At 32.8% G+C, this 27,975-nt stretch overlaps 4 protein-coding genes and 1 long non-coding RNA gene across 7 annotated transcripts; 3 read left to right on the top strand and 2 right to left on the bottom strand.

Moving 5' to 3' along the window:
• The first annotated feature begins 1,107 nt into the window (after positions 1 to 1,107).
• On the top strand, positions 1,108 to 2,953 carry LOC104882235 (uncharacterized). The gene is made up of 2 exons (XM_010664536.1): positions 1,108 to 1,132; positions 2,325 to 2,953. Exons 1-2 carry the CDS (start codon positions 1,108 to 1,110, stop codon positions 2,951 to 2,953), a joined length of 654 nt encoding a protein of 217 aa, XP_010662838.1.
• A 5,998-nt stretch (positions 2,954 to 8,951) lies between these two features.
• LOC132252726 (uncharacterized) lies at positions 8,952 to 9,386 on the bottom strand. 2 transcript variants are annotated; one of them, XR_009464503.1, is made up of 2 exons: positions 9,259 to 9,386; positions 8,952 to 9,112 (listed from the first exon to the last, which is right to left on the bottom strand). It is a non-coding gene; the product is annotated as an uncharacterized LOC132252726 (long non-coding RNA). The 2 variants fall into 2 exon arrangements; XR_009464502.1 differs by having other exon boundaries at positions 9,295 to 9,386.
• Positions 9,387 to 15,767: 6,381 nt separating this feature from the next.
• LOC100267425 (rust resistance kinase Lr10-like) lies at positions 15,768 to 18,770 on the bottom strand. Its single transcript, XM_059743462.1, has 3 exons — positions 18,688 to 18,770; positions 17,219 to 17,245; positions 15,768 to 17,106 (listed from the first exon to the last, which is right to left on the bottom strand). Exons 2-3 carry the CDS (start codon positions 17,226 to 17,228, stop codon positions 16,280 to 16,282), a joined length of 837 nt encoding a protein of 278 aa, XP_059599445.1. The 5' UTR covers positions 17,229 to 17,245; positions 18,688 to 18,770; the 3' UTR covers positions 15,768 to 16,279.
• Positions 18,771 to 20,846: 2,076 nt separating this feature from the next.
• LOC104882236 (uncharacterized) lies at positions 20,847 to 21,687 on the top strand. Its single transcript, XM_010664537.2, has one exon. The coding sequence runs from the start codon at positions 20,847 to 20,849 to the stop codon at positions 21,660 to 21,662; it is 816 nt and encodes a 271-aa protein (XP_010662839.2). The 3' UTR covers positions 21,663 to 21,687.
• Positions 21,477 to 24,619, top strand: LOC100250243 (rust resistance kinase Lr10-like). Of its 2 annotated transcripts, XM_010664523.3 has the most exons (6): positions 21,477 to 21,579; positions 21,694 to 21,741; positions 21,866 to 21,889; positions 22,250 to 22,303; positions 22,796 to 22,816; positions 23,319 to 24,619. In XM_010664523.3, the coding sequence occupies exon 6, from the start codon at positions 23,321 to 23,323 to the stop codon at positions 24,401 to 24,403; it is 1,083 nt and encodes a 360-aa protein (XP_010662825.1). In that variant the 5' UTR covers positions 21,477 to 21,579; positions 21,694 to 21,741; positions 21,866 to 21,889; positions 22,250 to 22,303; positions 22,796 to 22,816; positions 23,319 to 23,320; the 3' UTR covers positions 24,404 to 24,619. The 2 variants fall into 2 exon arrangements, with proteins under 2 accessions (XP_010662825.1, XP_059599444.1); XM_059743461.1 differs by having other exon boundaries at positions 22,796 to 24,619.
• Positions 24,620 to 27,975: the final 3,356 nt, after the last annotated feature.

The following is a 27,975-nucleotide window of genomic DNA, read 5'->3' as shown; positions in this document are numbered from 1 at the left end:
CATGGTTATTCAACCGTTGAAGGCACTTCCAGAGTCCAGCAATCTTTCCATGTCAGATTTGCAAGATTACCTGCTTCTGGGGCTTCAGCTTTCATTTTTGCCTCTCTTCTGCAGCAGCCAACGCAAAATGAAAGGGCAAATTTGCAACTGTACAGCTATGGATGAGAATACCTTTCAATGCTACAACTCAAGCAACTTGTACAAAAAATGTGAGTAGGATACATGATGACCTGCTTTTATCTTCCTTGAATGAGTCTTCAATATTTCTATCCCTAATTTCACTGGTTTGGTTTAATCTTGCAGCGCTTTGGAAGTTCATAACAATTAATCTATTGCTACCCTTTATGAGTAAGGCTTCAACTCCAATTTTCTTTAAAATTAAAATTTTATTTTATTCATTCCTAATTTTTACAAATTGGACTTCCATTGTTAACAGAGGGGTTACTTTCTCCCTACACCTTAACATTCTGAGGTAATGCTACTTGCAATCATCAATTTCTCAAAAGAACAAGATAAATGATTTATTTGGAGTTCTTTCATCTTAATTAATCCCTCCCATTCTTGCTTCTCATAAAAATATTATTTGGGCTGTCAAGGGCATTATTCCTTGTGACTAACATGGCTTGGATGGTTTCATATAGGACTTCAAAAAGAATATTATAATTGTCCGGAATGCTACTATTGCTGCAAATGCTTGGTGATTGGTAAGGCTTTCTTCACTCAAGTGTCTCCTACTTTACTGTGTTAGAATTTTTTTGTGTGAACTTACATAATCAATGTGATAATGTCATAAATCAATGTTATTTTATTTTTACATTGTGGTCCATAATGGGGCTGGACACATATTGTTGCTTGTTTTTTTTTTTATGAGCTCACCCTAATTCACTTGACTCCAAATAATGTGTTTAATGCGTGATAATTATATATATAAGTGAAAAGAGAGAGCTCTCTTGCTCCATCTCTCTGCTTATTCTTCTTTGGGCTGGAGAGGGCACGCACAACACATTTGGACTGAATTTTGGGTGTAAGAAAGGGAAGAGTTCATTGAACCCGGATTCACATACCATCACAGATTGAGCTTCATCTTGGAGGCTATGGAGCACGAAAATGGCTTTCCACGACATTAATCAAGGTGAGCGTTTCGTTTATTCTCATTTAATGCATGCTTTAATGTCTACATGTGATCCTATGTTGTTTAAATTTTCATCAATTGGTATCAGAGCCAACATGGATGACATTTGAGCTGCATATTTGGGTTATTTTAGGTTTCCCCTTTTTTGGTTTTGGAAGCCATTTTTTTTTTTTTTCGTTTGGTGTTGTTTCTCGGTTTTCAAGCCCGATTGATGTTGGAGACTTGTAAATAATATTGTTTAAAGCAAATTAAAACCCATCTTTTTTTCTTTTTTTCTTTTAATGGTTTTTGGAGCTCATTTGATGGAATTTCGGAAATTAGGGCTTATTTTGGTTCTTCATTTTATGCGTTTTTTTGTGCAATTTTTGGGTTTAGATTGAAGGATTGATGTTTGAGGGTGGAAACCTAAGTGTTTTCATTGGAAAATGCACAAAATTTTGGCCGATTTTTTTTTTTTTTTTTCTAGAAGAACCAAAACCAAGTCCTGTTCTGGTGGAGAAGATGAGATGACGTCATCATGACATCATTAAAAAAACTTTTTTTTTTTTTTTGGTTTTGGTTGTCTTGGTATTCTTGGAATGATTATGCATTTGTTAAATTTGGTTTTATTGGGACAATTATTATTATTATTGTTTTTTATGGTATAATTTTTTATCTTATACCAATAATGTTGTCCTAGGCCATTTTTGTTAAATATTTAAATTTATTATGGCAATGAAGAACACTTGTGTGATTGCCTATCGCAATTCCAAGTGTGTCAAGTTGTGCAAATTAAATATTTGAGTTTATCATAACAATAGTGAACATATATGTGGTTGCTTATCGTGATCCAATATGTGTCAAATTGTCTTTGTTGAGATATTTTATCTCCCACTTTTGGTTGCTTTATTATTGTGATTATTAAGGTCCATACGGGTATTGTAATTGTCCTATCGATGATTATAATACTTGATAGGATGTTTAGATCGGTGAAGGAAATTAATTATATATTATGAACCATATTAATTTTCTTTTGCCCTTTCGGTAATAAAATTAGTGCATCTTAGTTGTGATATTTAATTAGTTGTCCTTACCGCTGTGGAATTTCAAAATTCCAAGCTATTGCTAAATTGAAAAATTATGGAAACTAACAAAGAACATGATATTGTAGTAACATGCATATTGTTTAATTTTTCTATTTTCCAATTACTAGCAATCCTGGAATTACTCTGCAATTATCTGCCATCAAGTCCCTTACTGGTAATTGAGGAATGGTATGAGTCTTTCAATGTGCATATAACTTTACACAATTTGGACTTGGCTTTAAGAGTTGATGTGCCAAGTAAGCCCACTGATGCGAGCTCTGCTGATGAAAGATCCTTTTATGAGAGATGGGAGCACTCCAATAGGAGGTTTTTGATGGTGATGAAGTATACTATGGATAAATCTATTAAAGAATGTGTCCCAAAAATGGAAATGGCCAAAAACTTTTTGGAATATGTGAAAGCCAATTATACCAAGATTGATAAGGCAGAAATGACAACTTATTTGAAGCTTCTCACAACCACTATGTATGATGGAGTAGGTGGGGTTAGAGATCACATCATCAAGCTAAAGCACCACTTCAACAAGGCAAATGAGATGAAAGTAGAGTTGAGTGAGAAATTCTTGAACTGGTTGATACTTGAGTCACTTCCTACTTCCTTTGATGTGGTGAAGTTGACTTTTAATGCCTTGAAGGAAGAATGGACTCTAGAGGAGTTGATGTCCATTGTGGTGCAACATGAAGTCTCACTGAAGAAAATGAGACTCACTCTCTTGCTCTTGTTACTGACTAAGTGAGTAATATGAAGAAAAAACCTTCACACAAGAATTTTGGAGGCTCTAAGCAATTCAAGAGGAAAGGGAATTTGAGTCAAGGAACCTCCGATGCATCTGCTTCTTCTAATGCTACAAATAGTGAGAGATTCAAGGGGAAGTGCAACTTTTGCCACAAGATTGGCCACAAGCAGGCTGATTACTTCAAGTTTAAAAATTGGCTAGAAAAAAAAATAAAAAAGAAAGGTGAAATTGTGGTTGTGGTTAATTTGAATGCAAACATGATTGAGACTAATATTGTTGATGTTCATGCCAATTCTTGGTGGTTAGATATAGGTGCCACTATTCATGTCACTAATTCTTTGCAAGAGATGACAAACAAAAGGAGGTCGTCAAAACATGAAGAATGTGTGTATATGGGTGATGGAAACAAAGTGAAAGTAGAATTTTTTGGCATGATAAAGCTAAGGTTGATCACATAAAGTTTTTTTGTTGTTACACAATGTTGCCTACATACCCTCACTTAGGAGGAATCTGATTTCTGTATCTATTTTGGATAGACAAGGTTACATTTTCCACTTTGGATGAGGAAAAGTGGATATATTTAGCAACTCAGTTCTAATTGGCAATGCTGTTTTGTTTGGCAATCTTTATAGTCTCAATTTGCATCATGGTCCTTTATGTGATTCATCTTCTGTTAATTCTGTTATTGGTTGCAAGCGTGCTAGAATGAATATAAGTTCTTCCATGTTGTGACACAAACGCCTAGGTCATATTTCTAGGCAAAGAGTAGAGAGATTGGTTAGAGATGGTGTGCTTTCTAATCTTGATTTTTCAAACTTCGAGACTTGTGTTGTTTGTTTAAAGGAGAAGATGACAGCTAAGACCAGAAAGGAAAAGATTGATTGGTGTGAAAGTACTTTAGACTTGATCCACATAGATATATGTGGTCCCATGACACCAACTGCTTTAGGAGGTTATAAATATTTCATCACTTTTATTGATGATTTCTCTAGATATGGTTATATTGAACTAATCCATGAGAAATCTGACTCCCTAAATGTGTTTAAGGCCTTTAAGGCTAAGGTGGAGTTGTAGTTGAGAAAGCCCATTAAAGTTGTAAAGTCTGATAGAGGTGGTCAGTATTATGGGAGATATGATGAGATTGGATGAAATCTCGGACCATTCGCTAAGTTTTTGTTGGAATGCGGCATTGATGATATATATACAATGCCAGACACTCCTTAACATAATGGGGTTGTAGAAATGAGGAATCACACATTATTGGATATGGTGAGCTGCAAGTTGTCTAATTCCTCCTTACCAGAATTTCTATGGGGTGAAGCCTTAAGGACTGCGACATATATTTTGAATCAAGTGCCCACTAAGTCTGTGCCTAAGACACCTAATGAGCTATGGTCAGGGAAGAAACCGAGCTTTCACCATTTTCATGTTTGGGGATGTAAGGCTGAGGTTATACCATATAACCCACAATCAAAGAAACTTGATCCTAAAACCATAGTGGTTTCTTCGTTGGTTATTGCATTGGATCAAGGGGTTCCAGATTTTATTGTCTATTTCATACCACTAAGATCATTGAGTCAGATAGAGTTGTATAGTTTGAAGATGAAGTTAATGTTGATCCTAATTTTGTGCCTCATGAGATACCTTTTGGAGAAGAGCATGTTATAATTCCTTTTCCTACATCTCATGTTCCAGATGTGGATGTTCCTATTGTCCAACAACCGACCACTAATCAAGGAGAGTATTGTGATCAAGTGGAACTTAATATTCCTGTTGATGGTACTGTTGTTGATGGGATTCTTTTAAGAATATCACAAAGGGTTCGTAGGCCGGCTATTTCAGATGATTATATGATTTATTTGCAGGAGCATGAGTATGATGGTTATGATGCTTCTGATCCAGTCACTTATCAAGAAGCAATTCATTGTCCTTAATTCACTTCTTGGAAAAAAGCCATGGATGATGAAATGAACTATGTATATGAATGGTGTTTGGGATTTGGTTGAATTGCCACATGGTTGTAAACCAGTTGGATGCAAGTGGGTCTTTAAGACCAAACATGATTCTAGCGGGCAAATAGAGAGATATAAAGCTAGACTTCTGGTTAAAGGTTATAGTCAAAGAGAATGAATTGATTTTAAAGAAACATTCTCACCTGTATCGACCAAGAACTCTTTTAGAGTAATTATGACCATAGTAGCTCATTTTGATTTGGAGCTACATCAGATGGATGTCAAGACAACTTTCTTGAATGGTGATTTGGATGAGAACGTGTATATGGAGTAGCCTACTGGTTTTGCAGAAGTTGGAAAGGAAGATTTAGTTTGCAAGCTCAATAAATCAATTTATGGTCTTAAACAAGCTTCGAGGCAGTGGTATCTAAAGTTTGATAGAATTATCACCCAAAATGGTTTTAAAGAGAATACAATTGATGAATGCATATATTTAAGGGTTAGTAGGAGTAGTTACATATTTCTTGTTTTATATGTTGATGATATACTACTCGCATCAAATGATTCTAACTTGTTGATTGAGACAAAGCACATGTTGTCAACCTATTTTAACATGAAGGATCTTGGTGAGACTTCTTATGTTTTGGGCATAAAGATTCTTCGTGATAGGGCTAATGAGGTGCTTAAATTGTCTCAAAGAACCTATATTGAGAAGATATTAAAGAGGTTCAATACGCATAACTGTAGTTCTACTAGAGCACCAATTGTGAAGGGTGATAAGTTTTCAAAGGCTTAGTGTCCTCAAAATTATCATGAGAGAGAGGAAATGAGAACCATTCCTTATTCATCTTTAGTTGGCAGCCTTATGTATGCTCAAGTATGTACACACCCTGATATTGCTTTTGTTGTGGGCATGTTGGGAAGGTACTTGAGCAACCCTGGGAGTCAACATTGGAAAGCTGCTAAGAAGGTCCTTAGGTATTTTCAAGGAACTAAGGACTTAATGTTGACATATTAGCGCACCAACATACTTGATGTAGTTGGGTTTTGTGATGCTGATTTTGCTGGTTGCATAGATGATAAGAAATCCACTACAGGCTATATTTTTATGATGCCAGGAGGGACTGTACCTTGGAAAAGTGTCAAGTAGACACTTACAACATCCTCAACTATGGAGGCAGAGTATGTGGCATGTTATGAGGCTTGTTGTCATGCTATATGGATGCAGAATTTTATTTTAGGTTTGGGAGTAGTTGACTCCATTTCTAGATCATTGAAATTATTTTGTGATAATTCCACAGCTATTGCTTTCTCTAAGAACACTAGGAGTATTTCTTGCTCTAAGCATATTGATGTAAAGTTTTATTTTGTTAAGAAGAAAATGGTAGAGTCTCTTATTGATATTGAACACATGTCCACAAAAGGTATGTTGGCAGATCCACTAACAAAAGGCTTACCCATAGTTGTGTTTCATGAACATGTATCTCAAATGGGGTTGTTGGGAGCCTAAGTTGCATTAAGTTAGTGGAAGCCATTTTTGGTATTGTAATATTATGCTATTGTTGGAAGGATTGCTATTATTGTATATTTTCCTGTGAATCAAGCAATGAAGCATGTATGATTGCTTTTGATTATTTGTTTTGATGAGATTCTATGGGACATTGATTTATGATTATGTATATGTGGTGATGTTTGATTATGTAGTCCAAGTGGGAGAATTGTTGGAATTTTTATGTGTGGACTTACATAATCTATGTGATAATGCCATAAATCAATGTTATTTTATTTTTGCATTGTGGTCCATAATGGGACTAGACACATATTGTTGCTTGTTTTTTTTTTTTTTTTTTATGGGCTCACCCTAATTCATTTGACTAACCCATTAAGTCAAGTGGTCCAAATAATGTGTGTGTGTGTGTGTGCATATATATATATATATAAGTGAAAAGAGAAAGCTCTTTTGCTCCATTTCTCAACTTCTTCTTCTTTGGGCTGGAGAGGGCACGTACATCACATTTGGACTGAATCTTGGGTGTAGAAAATGGAAGAGCTCATTGAACCCGGATTCACATACCATCACAGACTAAGCTTCGTCTTGGAGGCAGTGGAGCACGAAAATGGCTTTCCACAACATTAATCAAGGTGAGCGTTTCGTTTATTCTTGTTTAATGCATGCTTTAATGTCTACATGTGATCTTATGTTGTTTAAATTTTCATCATACTGTGCATTTCTTCCTTGCTAGGAGGTTGGTTACTACGCATTATTGGTAAGGCTACCAAATTCCACTACTAATTTTTTGTGAAGTAATATTATAAAGAGTTGATATGAAATTTTTTGGAATTCTTACATTCAAAGGATGTTCAGTGATCTCTAAATTGAATTTGCTTTGTTTAACAGTACAAATTAAATTGAATGTGAATTCAATTTTTAAATTTGTAAATTCAAATTCTACTTCCAAATTGTTTTTATATATTGACTAGGGTGAACTTAATTTAAGTGTAATTCAACTCCACCAACATCTAAAGAAGTCAAAATAATTGAATTGAAATTGGGGTCTTCTTATCCCAGGCCCCAGTCCTATGCATCCAACAACATATTATTTTTTCTTTCTGCTATTCAACCCATTAGTAGTTCCATCAAATTGCTCCCCAAGCAACAATACACTGTAAAAGCTTAGTGAAAAAATTCATTTTAGGTGAATTAAGTGATTGTTAAAGTAGCTACTTCACTTGGCTCTCTAACAACACTACCACATGTTTTACTTAGTATGAAGGTAGAATGGTTTTTCCTGCCATTTGTATCAGATGGATTTAACTTTATTTGTGATATCTTGTTTTTTTTTTTGAAAATATTCATTGCTTTGACAATTGATTTGTGTTTAGTCACAGGAAGAACTCTACTCGGGATATTGTGCCTATTTTGCCTATTTGGTTTACAAGTTCCATAGGAGACATATATCATTAGATGATAGCATTGAAGAATTCTTACGGAGTCACAAAAATCTCCAACCTATCAAGTACTCATATTCAAATACAAAGAAGATGACTCATAACTTTGCGAATAAATTAGGTCAAGGAGGCTTTGGCTCTGTATATAAAGGAAAACTTCGAAGTGGTCGCATTGTATTTGTAAAAGTGTTGATCATGTCAAAAGCTAATAGACAAGATTTCATCAATGAAGTTGCTACAATAGGAAGGATTCATCATGTTAATGTGGTGAGACTTGTTGGATTTTGTGTACAAGGATCAAAATGGGCACTTATATATGATTACATGCCCAATGGCTCTCTTGATAAGTTTATTTTTCTTAAAGAAGAAAACAACACTCTTTTGAGCTAGGAAAGGTTGTATAAGATTGCAATTGGAGTGGGGTGTGGGATTAAATACTTACATCAAGATTGTGACATGCAAATTCTACATTTTGATATCAAGCACTACAAGGAAAAAGGTATATGGTGACATTTATAACAAGTCACCATAAACATAGGGTGTCACTACAACATAGCGTCACCTTCTCCACTGACACCATAGAGGGTACCAATTGGTGACGTATTTGGAAGTGACACCAAAGTAGATAAATGGTGACCCATTCGGAAGTGACACCATATATTTCTAGTGATGATAGGGTGTCACATTAAATACATCATCTTTGAGTTATGATGTCACATTAAATGCATCACCTTTAGGTTATGGTATCACATCATTGTAAATTATTGTGGAAGATATGATTGGTTTTAGTTGTTGATTTTTGTAATGCTTATGAATTAATAAGATTAACCTATTTATATTTTGTCCATAAATATAACAATCATATTATATTTAACTCATTTTTCTGTAATGTTTCTAGAATAACTCATAATACATTGATCATCTAATAATATTTGTATATCAAATGTTCACAAAAGGATAGTACGTCCAACATATCAAACCCATCAAAACTAAAAAAGAATAGTGAATACATACCAAAACATGATTTAGAAATGTTAAAGATCCCAAGATTCATGTATACCTCCATTTCCTAAGCATAAAACCGGCTAACCATGAAATGACATAAAAGTCCCATCTAAAAATCTAAATTTCTCAGTTGCAATTAAAGTAACGTTTATGTCCTACAACGTATAACATAAGAGTTGCATTTAAAAACCCAAAATCTTGTTGCCTTCTTCTTTCTTTTTATTCTCCATTTCACCATCCCAAGAGTGTATACCTGCATTTCAAAATTTAATGAGTTTTAGAGATTTTTATTGAAGAAAATAAACATGGATCGATGTTATCATAAATGAACAAATCTAAGAACTATTTATTTTTTCAAATAGAAACATTATTCAAAGAATAAGCATTACTATACAATACCTATGGAAAAATTCATGTAGTAGCTAAGGGACTCACCATGCATGGTGATCATGATGCATTAACATGATTCATGATTAGTTGTAGCACAAAAGTAGCCCATTCTCCTCTAATTTCATCGAAGGGTGCTTCTTCTGATGAATAAATGGACACTAATCTATTTAATGAATCTCATAACAAAGTAGTCACATTCGAACCCTCCTTCTTGTCTTGGACACTAATCTATCAATTATAAAATAACATTAGTACTCACATATATAAATGGTGCAAATGCATAAGCTAATGTGTAAAGAAAATTTTTGGATGTCACTTGCACTAGTTGCTAAGATGACTCCCTCTTAGATGTTTTCTTTGCAGATATTCGAAGAGTCCTATGTAAATAAGTTCAATGGGTACATTTTAAAAATAGGTAAATGTTATATGTTTTAATATATATAAATAATAAAAAAATGTGTTTGAGGTGAATGTATTTTTTTTATTTAAAAATAATACTATGAAAAATAATAGGAAGAACTTACATGTTTACGATATCCTTTAAGTCCTCACATGGTTTGTGATGCATAGGGTCAAGAGAGTGGACTATCATTTTCCTTGGCTCAAGCACTACCTAAATATAAACCCTTTAAGTCCTCATATCTATTTTTGTTAACAAAATATAAAAACTTTCCAAAACTCAACTACTTAAATATAAAAACAAAATCAAATAAAATATCTAGCTAATTGGATTTTAGAAACTAAATAAACTATAAATAAACTAAATATAAAAACTAAATAAAATATCTATGCCCATGAATTAATTGAAGGGGATAGAAAGACACAGAGAGAACATGGCTATGGTTATGATTACCATCTTATCATCTCCCGTCAATACCACACATGCCCATTTTAAGGTTGGACACTACTTTTGTTGATGGACTTGGAAAAGGAACTTCAAAATTGAAAACATAAATAAACCCTTATGTAAAAAAAAAAAAAACATTAAAATATGATTGAGCATTAAAATATTTACTCTTTTTCATCACTTTCATTTGAATATTAATAATCTCTTATTGAGATAGATACTTACAATTTAACAAAATAGAAATTCCTAATAATAAAAAATATAAAAATTTCTATTTCTATTAACAAAATATAAAAACTTTCCAAAACTCAACTACTTAAATATAAAAATAAAATCAAATAAAATATCTAGCTAATTGGATTTTAGAAACTAAATAAACTAAATATAAAAACTAAATAAAATATCTATGCCCATGAATTAATTGAAGAGGATAGAAAGACATAGAGAGATCGAACATGGCTATGGTTATGATTTCCATCTTATCATCTCCCGTCAATACCACACATGCCTTCCCGAATTGGTCCTTTTGGGGTTGGATACTCTCAACGAAATTCTATATCTCATTCCCACTTAGATACAAACAGAAAAATCATTTTTTTTCCTCTCTCGTTTTTTAGAAAGGATGAAGATTATGTGATAGTATATCTCAAAAAAATTATGTACCTGTCATTCTCATACAAATAGATATTAAAAATCATTCATTTTTTTTTCCTGTTTTTCACTTTTTTTAAGGATTTGATCATGTGTTTGGTTTAGATTAAAAAATCAATTAATCTATAGTTTTTTCTTCTATGCTAGAAGATTAAACCTAAATTTTTCTTCCCTACAACTCAAGAATACACAATTCACAAAAACCATAATACAAAGATGTTGAAACAATTAATATAATGACATTAATAAAAGAAGAAAAAAAATGATAGATCCAAGAGATTTTGGGTTACCTGGGAGTCCACAAAGTGAAGAATGTCGGTTGTGAGCGTGTTGACTATGGGTGAGAGAAAAGGTTGAAGAAGATCACGATTTTATATATAGGATTTATATATTGAAATTTTTTGGATTGTGGGTGAGATATGGAAACAATGGGATTTTTATATAGTATCCATCATTATTAATTCTAAAAATGGGTTATAATACTTAAAAAAAATTATTTTATATGATGTCACTTCCCAAAAAATGACACTATAAATATAAAATTAATATCATCTAACTACCTCAATTGAAGATTTTTTATATGATGTGTCACCTTTATTAATTATAAATCCTATGGTGTCATTATTTTAAAAGTGACACCGTAAATAGTGACACCATAAACTATTTTTGTAGTAGTGAAGTCATACAATATTCTTCTTGATGAAGACTTTACACCAAAATTTTCAGATTTTGGCATTGCCAAATTGTATTCGACAAATGAAAGTATAGTATCCCTCACTGTTGCACAAGGAACATTGGGATATATTGCTCTAGAATTGTTCTATAAAACATTAGAGGTGTCTCATACAAAGATGATGTTTATAGTTTTGGAATGTTATTGTTGGAAATGGTAGGGAGAAGAAAGAATGTGAATGCAAATGCAAAGCACTCGAGTCAAATATATTTCCCATCATGGATTTACCTCAGATATGATCAAGGAGAGAATATAGACTTGGAAGATGCCATTGAAGATGAAAAGAGGTTTGTAAAGAAAATGGTTATAGTTGCATTATGGTGTATACAGATGAAGCCGATAGACCGCCCTTCAATGAGCAAAGCCTTAGAGATGTTGGAAGGAAAGGTTGAATTGTTAGAAATGTCTCCTAAGTCTACTCTATACTATGAAGAAATGTCAATTGAGGATCATATCAACAATCCAATAGGAGCATCAATTTCCTGGCACAATTCCATGGATAAGTAGCATTTTACCTACTTGCATTCTCTCCTGTGTTTGTAATTTGGCATAGATGTACGCATGGGCTGTAACTCCTCTTGCAAGGTCCAATATATAATGTACTATTGTCTTGAGGCACTAACATGTAATATTTTTCCCAAGCCCCTCCATTGGATCTCTCGTTTTGTTTTTATGTCTCCGTGTGGTACACTACCTAGGTCATCATTGGAGAAACTATAAAAAGCTGTTTTGCAATTGTTCATGGGTTGCTCCTTCTTTGGGAGAGTTTTAGGGAAGAAAACCTTGTTGCAGCTGGAGCTTGGGTTGCCACACTCATTTGCCTACTTTTTTGGGACTTTGTAATTGTTTTTTAATGTCCTAAACTCCTTTTCTTAGATTGTGTTTGAACATACTTGTTTTTAAGCTTTGGTTTAAGCGATATTGAATTGGAATCTTAGGTTTTGATACTCATTTTCTTATACTCTTAATTGTGATTCTATCTTTATGCCTTTTGAGTAGTGGATTAGGCTAAGGAAATGGGGGCCCTTTGGACCTCTTCTTTACCCTAAAAATGATCCCCTCATTAATCATTTTGTAAGTTGGACTTTTTCATTTTTAATTAAAACTATTTTGACTTGAGACAACCATTATTAAGCCCTCAATTCTATAATTTGGCAAGCAAATGGGGAGTGAGTTTAAGGTATTTCACAAGAAGGTTCAATTAATAAGTACAGAGCTTAGGTTTAATTAAATTGAATTTGTGTTGAAAATTCTCAAGCCGATAGCACTTGTAGGTAGTCTTAGATGAGTTAGCTTAATTGATAGTCTTTTCATGGAAATAAGACAACTTAAAGGATCCCCTTATATAAAAAGCATGAAATAGTAAAACCTTATGCGATCAAATTATCGGAAAATATAAGGTTTTTTTTTATCAAATTCAAATGATTTAAAATTATCATAGATTCCTTTAATATATTTATATTCATTTATTAAAAAAATTTTAAAATACACCATAAAATTATTAATTTTATTAAAGTATTTTTATTGCATTTTGATAAATAAAAAATTAAGTCACTCAAGATTTTAAATAATTTTTTTATATAAAATATTTTATTTGAAAGTTTCGTTAATAAATTGGTGTGAATATATTATTCTACTTTTTGCTGGCGTAACTATAGAGACCTCAGGCCCACAAAGGTTCCAATATAGAAATATTAACCATTTTTCAATACTGGCAAGAGTGTCTCAATCTCCACACTATGGTTTAGTGCATTTTTTTTAAGGGAAAACGTCTAAATATTGAGCTATATTTCCTGCTCGTGTATATCGTACCTCATGGAGAGATACGAAAAGGGTAGGAGGGGGTGGAGAGTGTATGGAAATGGTTAGGAGTTTTTCATTGATGAAAATGAAAACCTTTTTCAGCTGATTTGTTTTAGAAAATAAATGATGGGGAAATTAATTTCTTTAGAGATTTTTGGATAAAAAATGGAGTTAGAAACTTTGAAAACTAAAGCTATATTTAGTTCTTAGAAAAATTGAGAGAATACGATGAAAAGAAATTGAAGAAGAAAAATAAAAAGTAAGAAAAAAATAGATTTGAAATTAATGAATTTTATTTATGTGTCACTTCAAATTAATTTTACACATTCTTCCTTTTTTATGTATAATTAAATAACTTAAAATTACATAATAAATTTTAAATTAATTTTAATTATATTTGATTTTCTTCATTAAGCTTTGAATATAATTTTTGATAAATTTAACTTAATTCCCCACTATCCTTTTCCTACAAAAGCTTTACATTTTAAAAAGGCCTCAATATGACCATCATCAAAGATAGTGCTTCATTTTTCAATTTGGTGGCCTTTATGGTCCGTCAAGAAAGACAAAACCAAAAAAATTTCCTTCTCCCTTTCTAGAAATACATTACCTACTCTTCCATAAAGATAAGCTTAGTTGAGAAGGTTATGACCTCTTCCTACATCTATCCCATTCCACATTGCTCGTTGCAAAAGAATTTAAAGTCTGTCAAATGCAAGGAAAAACCTTCAAAAGAATTGACTAACTGGATATGGAGATAGCAACTTGCAGCAGGGTAAAGAAGAAGAAGAAAGAATGATAATTTATAGTTTTCATTATTACCTTAATAATTTTCAATATAAATTTTTCTAAAAGAACTAAGAAAACGTCCCAAAGTTTTTTTCATTACTATATAAATAATTTTTATATAATAAAAATAAAATTTATCAAAAAATTATCTAAGTGGTTTAACTATTAGTCATTGGTATCAATTAATTTTTTCTAAATTTATTTTAATTTAGTCTAATTCTTTAGAATTTATATTTTAATTTTGTGTCACTTTTTCATTGAAGAAGTGTATGTTTTGTTTGGTATATCTCTAAGTAATTTTTTTTTGTTTAAATTACAATTATATTTATGAAAAATATAAATAAGGACTCCAAAGTTTTAAGAATAAATAGGAAGAAAAATAGATAAATAAACTTATAATAAATAAGTTTAAGTAAATATTTTATAGATGATAAAGAAGAATTAATTTATCAAATAAAATTAGAAATACTGAAATAGTGGGACAAAAAATTTAATTACAAAAATAGTTGTAATGATTGATATGATTATAGTATAATTAATTACTATAAACATAAAAAAAAAATTATAAAAGCACAAAACAAGGAAAATAAATATCTTATTGGGCTGCCATGATCAAATTATGTCCCGTATACTAATAGAAAGTTGGTATCAAACTCCGTATCAAGCCCAACCCAGCCTGAGTAGCACATGATCCAAGCTCCGCCTATGGACCTTCCATTGGGCTTGGCCCAGTCAAATATAGTAGATTGTTCCAGTGATTCGATGTTCTGGCCTAAATGCAGTTGATCTTAAACACATGGAGGAACCCTCAGACCCCTCGGCTAAGACAAGCTTGTTTGCATCAACGTCCTAAGCCACTGGACTTTTTATTGTTTAGGTTAAACAATATATACCATATATTGAGAGAGTTTGAGTCCATTATTATTATTATTATTATTATTATTATTATTATTATTATTATTACATAATCTATTGAGTCCTTTTTTTTTTTTTTCTCATTGGTTAATTTCTCCCATAATTTAATATTTTTCACGGTCTACCGTACATATGATCCATTGGTAATTTGTATTGGTTAAATATCTCATTTTAAATAACCACTAAATAAATTTTCTTAGCATTAAAAAGGGGTTGATCCTTTGCCCTTTGAGGATATTCCATTAGCATTAGAATTGTGATAGAGGTAAGGAGATGATCAACCATCCCCAAATTTCAATATTAATGAACTTTGTCTTTGATAATGCATCCATATGAGACCTTTCTAAAGGTAAAGCCACTTGCTTTGTACGGAAATGATGGTAGAGAATTAAGCTTAATTTTTTAAAATTGTAGTCATAAATTAAAGGCCAAATTTTTGTTTGAAAACTTTTGCTTCTTAGTGCAAAGCAAAAGATTATATACTTTATCAAGTTATTGGGTAATATAATCTAGCTCAAGGAGCAACTTTATTTAGTCATTACATAACTTATTCGTCTTACTTCTCAATCCAATAAAAAAGTGATAAAGGCAAAAAGGAAAAAAAAAAAAAAGCAAAAGAAACTCCATATAGACATAGTGGATGAGACTTATTTTCAAGTTTCCTAGATCTATTCTATTGCTATTTCGTACAATACTCTCTATCTTGAATGTGATGGACATTAGTTATTCTTGATTGAAAGGTGATCTCTAGAGTTGTGTGTAGCTAAACTATAAATTGGATTGTGAGAATATTCTTGGACATATTCATTAAAATATCATACATGATAAATACATTACATGGGAATAAGAACTTCTAGAATCTAACATCAATTGAGCCACTGGTATAATCATTGTGTACAATCATTTGTTCAATTAACAGAAATATAAATAGAAATGCTACGATGATGAACAACTACAATATGAATTTTTATAAAATTACACATTTATAATAATTTGAGGCAATTATTTTACTCTATTTCTGAAATGATTGCTAACTCTTGTTGAAAAACACTTCCTGGTTTGCTCAAGTTTGTCTTTGTTGGAGTTGTTGAAGCAAAAGGATTAGGAGGCATGGTTAACTTGCCTCCTCCTTCCAACATTTGAACCACAATTTTCATGGAAGGACGATCCATTGGAAACCATTGAATACATGAGAGTCCCACAATTGCTAATTTCTTTGCAATCTCAACATCTCCTTTTTCTTCAATCCGAATATACAATTCTTCCCCTATATCCAAATGATTATAAATCCATTATGAGAAGTATACTTGGCTAGTACTCTCCACATTAACATCAATATTCTTCCTCCCTCCAACCATTTCAAGTAACAACATTCCAAAACTATAAACATCTGACTTATAAGACACATTCCCAAGATTCCTAGACAACACTTCTGGAGCAATGTAGCCTATTGTTCCCCTTGCAATGGTCATAGAGACCGCACTTTGTTCCTTGGAGCACAATTTGGCTAAACCAAAGTCAGAAACCTTTGGATTAAAGTTGTGATCAAGTAAAATATTATGAGGTTTGATATCAAAATGGAGGATTCTTTTATCACAACCTTGATGAAGATACTCAATTCCTTTCGCTATACCTATAGCAATTTCTTGAAGTTTCTTCCAACTGAGTGAATAGTTCTTAACATCTCTTGAAAATATGAACTTCTCTAATGACTCATTTGGTAAGTACTCATAAATTAGAGCTCGTTTAAATCCATCAGCACAAAATCCGACTAAGCGAACTATATTAACATGGTGGATTGTACCCATCGTTGCCACTTCATTAATGAACTCTTCTCCATTTCCTTGAGAATTATTAAGGATTTTTACTGCAACAAAAACTTCATGTGAAAGCTTTCCCTTGTACACGGTTCCATAACCTCCTTGGCCTAATTTATCTTTGAATTGATTTGTAATCCTTTTAATATCAGCATAGGAGTATCTTGAGGGCTTGAGAGCTTCATAGTCTTCCAGAAACCTTTTAACCTTTATTCCATTCTCTCTTTCTAATTTATCTGAGCTATAGAGACGATAAAACATAGCAATTACTAACACAAGTAGAAAGAAACCAAAGATTGTGCCTGCAAACATAAAAAGAAGAAAACTTAAACTTTTTTTATTTAAATAAATAGATAGAATAACCAAGTTAAGAATCCTTATTTCTATAATAAAAATGCATAAATAAAATATTACCTGTTACCATTGCTTGCTTTGATACACCTGTAAAATATTAAAAAATAATAATAATTATCTTGTTGTGCTCTTGGAATTAACAAAATCATGCTAAATTACATGCTTATGACATGATTTTAATTTAATTTTATTCTAGGCTTCAACCCTATCTTTTTGGGTCTCTTTCTTATACTCTACATGTTGAGTACCAATTCTACTGGTAACTCCATTCTAACTTGTAGTGGAGATTAAAACTTACCCTTCTAATATCTATTATGTATCTTAGTTAGACTATCATGTTTCATAATAACTTACTGTCATAATGAAGCCCTCAACACTAATTCACCCTATTTTCTAACAAAAACTAAAATAAAAATAAAACTCTATCTCAAACAAATCTCTATCCTTATCCTATGACATTATATATAGTGAGATTCCAATGGGTGAATTGACACTTGGCAATTTGATTGACCATTAACATATAACTTCTCATGTTAGATAAGAGGGCAAAGGTATCCATGCATGTGGATACCCATTAAAATTAGGAAAATGATATTTATGAAAATTTTTACACAACTGTGATTATTGGGAGTTGCAACAAAGATGGATTACCTGGGAGGTTAGTATTCTCTACTTGGATATGAAACAATAAATGAGAAAATCATCTATTTTAAACAATCTTTAGTAATTTTCTTTTAGTTCCTTAAACATCTCCAAAATCCAAAATGAATACTTGAATATCAATTATATTACTTTGCATTTTTACATTCACATCGTTGGAAAAGTATGGAGAAACGAAAAAAAAGAAAAAAAGTACTTATCATAAGTAGTTAGAAAAGAATCCACTACAAAAGAACTTTTAACATTGTTGTTATATTTCTTTAATTTTTCAAAAAATTAACTCCAAAATAAACATTTAGCTCTTTGTCCAATTATTTCCTTATAACTTTTCAGGGCTCTAAAAATTTGAAGAAAGAAAAGAAACAATATAAAACTTTAGCCCAAAAATTCATGATAGATAATTTCTTTACTCTTGTTACCATTTTTGCATAAAGACAATAATTTAAAAATGTATAAAATTATTTTCATTAATTAATTATTATTTCAATTTATGACCTAATATAGACAAAAATATTTCGGTGAAAGAGGCAAAATGATTAGAACTTAAAAAAAAATCCTCATGTAAATAGTAAGTAAACATATAGTACTTTGATTGGTTGTAATCAAATTGATCTTTTTTTCTTTTTTTATTTTTTATTTTTTATCTTTCAGACTTTCAGAATCCCAATAAAAAGTAAATTCCGTCCAAGATTTTAGTTCTACTTTCCATAGCTTAGAAACTCGATCAGTAGAATTTATCAGCTCATATCCTTTGCAATGGCTTTTTAATTCCAAAATGGAGTATTTGTTTATTAGATCATTGTAGAGGATATGAGGCGAGAATGAAAGATGAAAAGAAGATGAATAGGGAATTGAGATACATATAGTACCTTTAATACATTCAGTTTCTGGTTCCTTGCTATTACTCTTCTTCAGTCTGCATATGTGTCCTCCTCGTAGGCAGCTTCCACATATTGATTTCGGAACAAATGATTCTGCCGTTTTAGATTTGAACTGAAGTGAGCAGCAAATGATTCTGCCGTTTTAAGTGAGGAACAATTGAAGAAGGTGACGTCCCCCTCAAATTTGAACTGGAAGGGGGACGAAGCTAAACTAAGGTTTCGAAGCTGTCTCTCAAGGCAATTATCAGGGTTCTGGACAATGATTTCCCTGGATTTGTAGATTATATTCTTCACCAAGAGCTTTACCGAATCTGGCAGCTCCAGCATGATCTGATTATTCTCAGTGCAAGATAAAACAAATCTCGGGTATCCACAGTGGTGTGGCTGGCCTTTTAGACGGAAAGGGAACTGGATGAGTGGACCCTGGTCGCCACAACGATTTGATGTCGGGCACTCACCTCGGCCCCCTCTCATCTCGGTCAGAAACGAGAACAAAAATAAAGAGAGAGATCGATCCATTTTTATGGAAGGAAGTTGTGACTTTTGCCAAGAACAGAAATCTCAGGGATAGGAAAGAAAGTGGAAAGGGCGATACAAATATTGAGAGGAGATTAGCCTGAAAATTTATAGAGAAGAATTCTAGGAAGGAGGATTACTGTGGTGTTACATTTTCAGTCAATTATTTATGCTCTTTTACTAATAGATTTTCGCTCTGTAAGAATGTCCTTTCACCCTGTCTATACACACATGTATATGGTTATCTTCTCTCTTTCAAATTTAAGTATTCCATTTAATTTGTACATATAATTTTCTATATGATATGTAATTGATTTTTACTTCTCAATGGATAGAGGATCTAGGAAGATAATAACTTTGCCATCACCTAGTCTTTTTTATTCATGCATTTAGAATCAAGATTTGAACTTTTCAATTGATAGAAGATCTGGAAACTCCATTAATTCCTACTTGCCATCTTCACTTGTATCCACACATTTAGAGTCAAGATTTTGAATTTTCAAATAACAAACCTGTAATAACTAAAGATTGTTGGATGACATTGATTAAAACTTCTAATTAATTTTGGTTATACATCACTATCTTTAATTTTCATTATGTCGACATATTTAGAGGTCTCTTGTTGTTCTCAGCCAAAAGTCTTTAATGATTGAAGTTGTCAGACATGACTTGCAAAGGAATTCAGTGAATCTGATCATGAACCAAAGGTTGGTATGCTTTACCCTTATTTCAAATTGCACCAAAATGGGGACCAAAAGGTGGTTCAGCCAGTTGGCTGAATAATTGCAACTCATTTCTCTTAAATTCATCATAAATTAAAATGGAAGAATTCCAAATTAGTATCTCTCTCAAATGTCATAATGGTCAAGACCAACAAAAAAATATAAAAACATTTTTACCTAAGCATACTACCTACTCTAAAGTTTAATAATATTTCATTTATTATAATTTCAATCTAAACGTACTGTCTTGCTTAATTTCTTTTTGCATGTTTTCAAAAAAATCAAATTTAGATATGATGTAGGAATTTGATGAGAAATACAACTTAAAATACAAATAATAAAAAACTACAAAAGATTATTCTAATAATTATGATTAATATCAAATGCGAAGTCATTTCTATAAAGAAAATTTTATCTAACTTGGTATATATTGTGTATCTAAAACTTATAGAAGGTTCAAATTTTTAGAGAAGTGGTAACTTAACATGATACAATGCATAATTCATTATTCATATATTTATATAAAGTTAATTTGGTATACATTATGGTCCGTTTAAGCTTCGAGGAAAGTTGCTAATTCAGCTATAAGATCCTTTTTATTTTTTACTTTTTGAAATTAACTTCAAATATTACTATATCAAATATAGTGATTCTTGGTTTTCATTATGTGGACATATTTAGAGGTCTTTCCCTGTTGAACAGGCAATGCTTGAAGGTGTCAAAATGCAACTTGCAAAGCAGTAGAGTGAACCTTATCATGAACAAGGGGTGGCCATCCGTTACTTCAATGTGCAGTTATTCACATACAGAAAAATCAAAGCACTTGATTATGACGGTCAATAGGTCTCCTTTCTCTTAAATTCAACATAAAAGCAGAAGAATTCCAACTCAGTATCTCTCTCAAATGTCATGATGCTCAGAGAAACAAAAGTTGTGGCATTAACAGTCTTCCACACTTTCTTGCTTGCAATTTGTGCTGCTAATGGAAACCAGACATGCAGGCCTTCTTCTTGTGGAGATATTCAAAAAATTAGCAACCCTTTCCGATTGAAAGGTGATCCGTCTGGGTGTGGTGATCCTGACTATGAATTGGTCTGCGAAAACAATCGTACTATGGTAAACCTGGAGCATGGGAAATACTATGTTGCCGATATCAACTACGATAACTACACCATTCGGGTAGTGGATCCAGGGGTGGAAAAGGGCAACTGTTTCTCCGCTCCTCTGTATTCCTTGACAAGAGAAATATTCCGTTCGGATAAGAGAGCATATTTTTTGAATCCGCATGAAGCGACCAATACCACGGTTTTGATGAACTGCGAGCAGCCAATAAGTGATGGCAACTATATTCCTATCACTCCTTGCAACAGAAGCAATGTGACTTCATCTTCCTCACAAGCATATGTTTATGCACTAGTCGGCGGAGGAGACTCCCTACTGGTGAATGATATTAAGTATTCATGCACCATTAGCAGGACTATTATTACTCAATTCTTGAAGCCCGGCAATCTTTCAATGTCAGATTTGCAAGAAATACTTCTTCAGGGGCTCGATATTTCATTCTTGCTCTTCCGTTGCAAAAGCGAATGCCATATGAAAGGGCCATACTGCGATCTAGATTGGACCAAAAATACTGTAAAATGTATGATTATGAAAAATGTTTTTTATTTTATTTTATTTAATTGTTTTGCTTCCTACAAAAAGGCTCTTCAATTTGGCAACTAATGTTACTTGCTTAATTGGCTTAATATTGCAGGATACTCTTTTGGGTATTGGTTCTCTGAATATTTGGAATCTTTAAGGGGTGAGACTCCGGGAGTCAAGTTTTTATCTTTTATGTTTTATTTCTTGATAAATTTATCTTTTATTGTCCTATATCTTTTTCATGTTAAATTTAATTTGTGTTTTTTTTGTTTATTAATTAACAGATCGAAGCACCTTTTCAAGCAACGGTAAGGCCTACTTAACAATTGTTTGAATGAAGCATTGCTTTGATAGTGTAAAATTGAATTTGAATAAAGCATGCCATTAAAAGTAGAATTGTTGTCATGACATTTTTTTCCAAAAAGACAGAGGATTAATCACTTTTTAGTTAAAAAAAAAAAAAAAAAAAGGAGAGCCAAGTGGGTGAAATTATGCGGTTTAGTTAGTTGATGATTACCATTGTGGTTCTCCATTTTATTTTCTTCCTTTTTCGAGATAAATTATCATTATCTAATTGGTCAACATGCAGGATGTGGAGACAAAATGCATAAGATTAATCTTCAACTTTTACCACTAACATAATTTAATTGCTTGATTTCATCATGCAGGTGTGAGAGAAAGATACAACTACTGCTACCACTATGAAACTGCACTTTACCTTGGTAAGGCTTCTAGAGTTTCTATTATCATATGATTTTCATAAATTGGATAATAATAATATTAAAGACTTGTTATGTTCAATTACATATTTAATCCCATGTGCTATATATATATATATAATTGAGATTCTCATTTATGTAGTGATTGAATAATTTATTTTATTTATTGATGATAATCCAAGTAAACTACTACTTTATTTTTATCATTAACTGTTAGTATAATAAATGTTTAGATGAAAGGAGAAAATCTCCCTGTCAACTTGATAATTAATAATACACATAATTTATATGCGCACTTGATAATAGTATAGATGATTTTTAAATAGCTATAATAATAGTAATAATTTTTCTTGTATATCCATCTCTTTTGCTTTTCAATCCATAAATATAATAAAAATAACTCTCTTATACTGGTCTATTGCTCATCTTTAATATGTAATATATGCAAATCTTTTGTTTTTTAATTTAATCATTTTTTTAATCTTATTTTTGCAGGTTGGGTAATAAGATACATAGGTAAGTCTTTCAAATATCAATAAATAGATTGCTGCAAAGGATACTATGTTTTTTTTAGAGCTCATTTTGCCTTAGTCTTTTAGAAGTTTTTTCAATGAAGATTGTATAAAGGTGCCTAGTTTTATTATTCTACATTTGGTTATACAAATATAAATTGGAATTCCATTTTTATGAAATTCAGAATTTTCATTTCAAATGAAATTATATATTTTTCTAGATTTGTTATATATTGAATTTTAAATTTATTTAGAGTACAACCAAATTGAAAATTGGGCATCCAATTCCATTTCCCAATTTTAAGCAACTAAACAAAATTTCTCTTTCATTTCGTACATTGAATGGAAATCTAAAAACATCTTTCTATTGAGTCAACCAATAAGCAATTATATGGGTGAAATGACTTTTTAAACAATCTTATTTGGATTTGATAATTGAATGTAGATGATGATACACCTTCCTCTAATGTTTTTTTTTTCGAATATTTTTAACATGTGATTTATAGGCATGATCATCATCGGGAGGGCCATACCTGGTATTTTGTGTTTGCTTGTCTATTTAATCTACAAGTTTCGACGAAGACACTTATCATTGGATGATGGTATTGAAGAATTTCTACATAGCCATAAAAATCTTCAGCGAATCAAATACTCATATTCGGAGCTAAAAAAGATGACTCATAATTTTAAGAATAAATTAGGTCAAGGAGGTTTTGACTCTGTGTACAAAGGAAAACTCCAAAGTGGTCGCATTGTAGCTGTAAAAATGTTAGTTATGTCAAAAGCTAATGGGCAAGATTTCATCAATGAAGTTGCTACAATCGGAAGGATTCATCATGTTAATGTTGTGAGACTTGTTGGATTTTGTATACAGAGATCAAAATGGGCTCTTGTATATGACTTCATGCCGAATGGGTCTCTTGATAAGTTTGTTTTTCTTGACCAAGGAAACAACATTCCCTTGATTTGGGAAAGATTATACAAGATTGCACTTGGAGTGGGACGTGGGATTGAATACTTACATCAGGGATGTGACATGCAAATTCTCCATTTTGATATCAAGCCACACAACATTCTTCTTGATGAAGACTTCACACCAAAAGTTTCAAATTTTGGTCTTGCCAAATTATATTCAACAAATGATAGTATTGTATCCATCACTGCTGCTAGAGGAACCTTGGGCTACATTGCTCCTAAATTGTTCTACAAAAACATTGGAGGTGTATCATTTAAGGCTGATGTTTATAGTTTTGGAATGTTGTTATTGGAAATGGTAGGGAAAAGGAAGAATGTTAACACATTTGCAGAACATTCAAGTCAAATGTATTTCACATCATGGATTTATAATAGATATGATCAAGAAGAGGACATGAAAATGGGAGATGCCACTGAGGATGAAAAAAGGTATGTAAGGAAAATGGTGATAGTTGCACTATGGTGTATACAAATGAAGCCTATAGATCGTCCTTCAATGAGCCAAGCATTGGAGATGCTTGAAGGAGAGGTTGAACTCTCGAAAATGCCTCCTAAGCCAACTCTATGGTCTATTGATAATCATGAGCAATTCATGGTAGAGGCATCAACTTCATAATCCAATTCCATGGGTACAATTACCTTAAAGGAAAGGTAGTACTACACCATCTAGTTGCTTATTTTGTGATCCAATAATAATGTGTGATTGTGTCTTATGTGTAAGGTTTCTATGAGATCCGTCTATGTAATAAGATAAAGTTTCTTCTTCAAACAATAGTTTGGTTCCTTGTAAGTGAGGCTATGTACGAGTAATAAAATATCATTTTAGATGTAATTTGAAAAGTCTTCTTGCTTGCCCTTAAAATTATCAAAGAAAATCCTCCATTTCCTTTTAAGTTCTATTTTTTTTTTTTCCAAGTATTCTACAAGGGGTTGTAGATGTTCAGGTAAGCTATTTTTTTTATGAATTTGTTGCCAGTAGTAATATGGGCTTTCAAGGATCAATAGTGCCAATTACAACATTTCTTTTGTAAGTAATTACATATAGTTTTTGTTAGAGAAGTATCCTTGGCCTCCTCCAAAGGTTACAATTCAATAACATTCTTGGACATTGGATTGCACCATTCCATGTATGGTTCTTCATATTAATAGACGCTTTGGTTTCTCCATTCTTAGATTTCTACTCGTTGAAATTTAATTAGGACTCTAATCTCACTCTTCACACTTTAAATTAGTCTCTCAAATTAAAAGTTGCATTTTAATAGACAAAATTAACAAAGAAGTAACAATTTGAGAGCTTAAACCTTTCCATGATATGTCTATTATTATAATTAATTATGAGCATAAAATTGTAGGAGCAAATAAATATTCAAAATTTTAAAATGGTCTCCTATAACTATCACACTCCAATAATTTATGTAATTCATTGTACACAAAGATAAAAATATCAATAATTATGGGTATATTGGTACTTCAATTGTAAGTGTACATTTATTATTAACTTTCAATATCTATCATTTTACATCAATATTATGATAGCATGTTTAATTTTAAAATATATTTAATATTAAAAATTTGATTTATTTTAATTTAAATGTATTCAATGATATCAAATTAATACTAAAATATGTATAATTTTTTTTAATATTTATAGTTTTTATATTTAATAAATATATAGATTATATAAAATAGATAGAAAATTATGTTTTTATATTTTTGGCAATAAATTATATCAAATGCAAAAATAAAATAATTAAAATTAATTAATTTAATAAAATAATCTTTAGTATTCCTATATATATATTGGTGCATATTTCCTAATAAGGGGCACCTTGCTCTAGTGGCTACTCATTTGAGCCTTTTGTCCCAAGTTCAAAATCCTCTTAGCAACACAAATGTTGGTCGATTTTGATGCTTTATTTATTGAATATGACTTTTCAAATAAAACTACCAAGACAACTTTTCTAATTTTTCTTGACACTAAAAAAAAGTAGGTCCTTACATTTAGAAGACTTCATTTCTTTCATCTTCATAAATGTGCAATGCCCTAAATATGATAAGGCCATAGTTGTAACAACCTGCACCCAACCATGTAGATATTGTCCGTTTTGGGCCCAAGGGGGCCCTCACGGCTTTAAAAAGCGTCTACTTGGTTAAGAGGAGTCTCTACATATATAGCGCCAGGAACATTCTCCCCTATCCGATGTGGGACATCACAAACACCCCCCCCCCCCCCTCCCAATGCAGACACAACGTCCTCGTTGTGTCTCATGGGATTGCGGGGCCAAATAGACAAACACTCCTTACGAGGCTAAACAAACCCCCACAACGGGGTCGGGGATCGACTCTGATACCATTTGTAACGACCTGCACCCAACCATGTAGATATTGTCCGCTTTAGACCCAAAAGAGCCCTTACAGCTTTAAAACGCGTCACTTGGTTAAGAGGAGCTTCTACATATATAGAGCCAGGAACTTTCTCCTTTATCCAATGTGGGACATCATAAACACCCCCTTATGCAGACACAACGTTCTCGTTGTGTCTCAGGGGATTGTGGGGTCAAACAAACAAACACCCCTTACGGAGCCAAACAAACCCCCACACCGGGGTCGGGGATCGGCTCCGATACCATTTGTAACGACCCATACCCAATCATGTAGAGATTGTCCGCTTTGGACCCAAAGGGGCCCTCATGGCTTTAAAACGCGTCTACTTGGTTAAGAGGAGGCTCTACATATATAACGTCAGGATCTTTATCCCCTATTTGATGTGGGACATCACAAATACCCCCCCATGCAGACATAACGTTCTCGTTGTGTCTTAGGGGATTGTGGGATTAAACAAACAAACACCCCTTACGGAGCCAAACAAACCCCCACACCGGGGTCGGGGATCAGCTTCGATACCATTTGTAACGACCCGTACCCAACCATGTAGATATTATCTGCTTTGGACCCAAAGGGGCCCTCATGGCTTTAAAACGCGTCTACTTGGTTAAGAGGAGGCTCTACATATATAACGTCAGGATCTTTCTCCCCTATTTGATGTGAGACATCACAAATACCCCCCCATGTAGACACAACGTTCTCATTGTGTCTCAGGGGATTGTTGGGCCAAACAAACAAACACCCCCTTACGGAGCCAAACAAACCCTCACACCGGGGTCAGGGATTGGCTCTGATACCATTTGTAACGACCCGCATCCAACCATGTAGATATTGTCCGCTTTGGGCCCAAGGGGGCCCTCACGGCTTTAAAACGCATCTACTTGGTTAAAAGGAGCCTCTACATATATAGCGCTAGGAACATTCTCCCCTATCCGATGTGGGACATCACAAACACCCATGTAGAAGCTCCTCTTAACCAAGTAGACGCGTTTTAAAGCCGTGAGGGCTCCTTTGGGTCCAAAGCTGACAATATCTACATGGTTGGGTGTGGGTCATTACAAATGGTATCAGAGTCGATCCCCGACCCAGGTGTGGGGGTTTGTTTGACCTCGTAAAGGGTGTTTGTCTGTTTGGCCCCGCAATCCCATGAGACACAACGAGGACGTTGTGTCTGCATGGGGGGGAGGGGGGTGTTTGTGATGTCCCACATCAGATAGGAGAGAATGTTCCTGACACTATATATGTAGAGACTTCTCTTAACCAAGTAGACGCGTTTTAAAGCCGTGAGGGCCCCCTTAGGCCCAAAGCAGACAATATCTACATGGCTGGATGCGGGTCGTTACAAATGGTATCAAAGTCGATCCCTGACCCCGGTGTGAGGGTTTGTTTGGCTCCGTAAGGGGGTGAGAGACTGAGTGTCAGATGTCATTCATTGTCATAATTAGAGTTGAAAAAAGATGATAAGATTCGTCATACAATGACTAAGAAATTTTGCTACTCCACTTGCTTTGCATTGGTAGAAGGTCTATCCATAGATGTCCAGACATAAATATGACTTGAAGTAGAGATGGTAACATGCTACTAACAGAATTGATTGATACCTAATAATCGGTGGAGAAAGGTGTATAGATAAGATAGAACCTATTAAACTAGCTTGGAGGTTCACAAATTCATAAGTAACGGTTATATTATATACTTTTACCAAATATGAGTTTTTTTTTCTTTGTTATTTTTTTTCCTCCTTTAAATTTCAGATTTGACTTTAATAAATTTCTGGATTTGCTTTTGAGATCAACTTTAGTT

This window comes from Vitis vinifera, chromosome 16 (genome assembly GCF_030704535.1).
Source record: "Vitis vinifera cultivar Pinot Noir 40024 chromosome 16, ASM3070453v1".
NCBI classification, from domain to species: domain Eukaryota; kingdom Viridiplantae; phylum Streptophyta; class Magnoliopsida; order Vitales; family Vitaceae; genus Vitis; species Vitis vinifera.
This window is presented reverse-complemented; position numbering and strand designations above follow the sequence as displayed.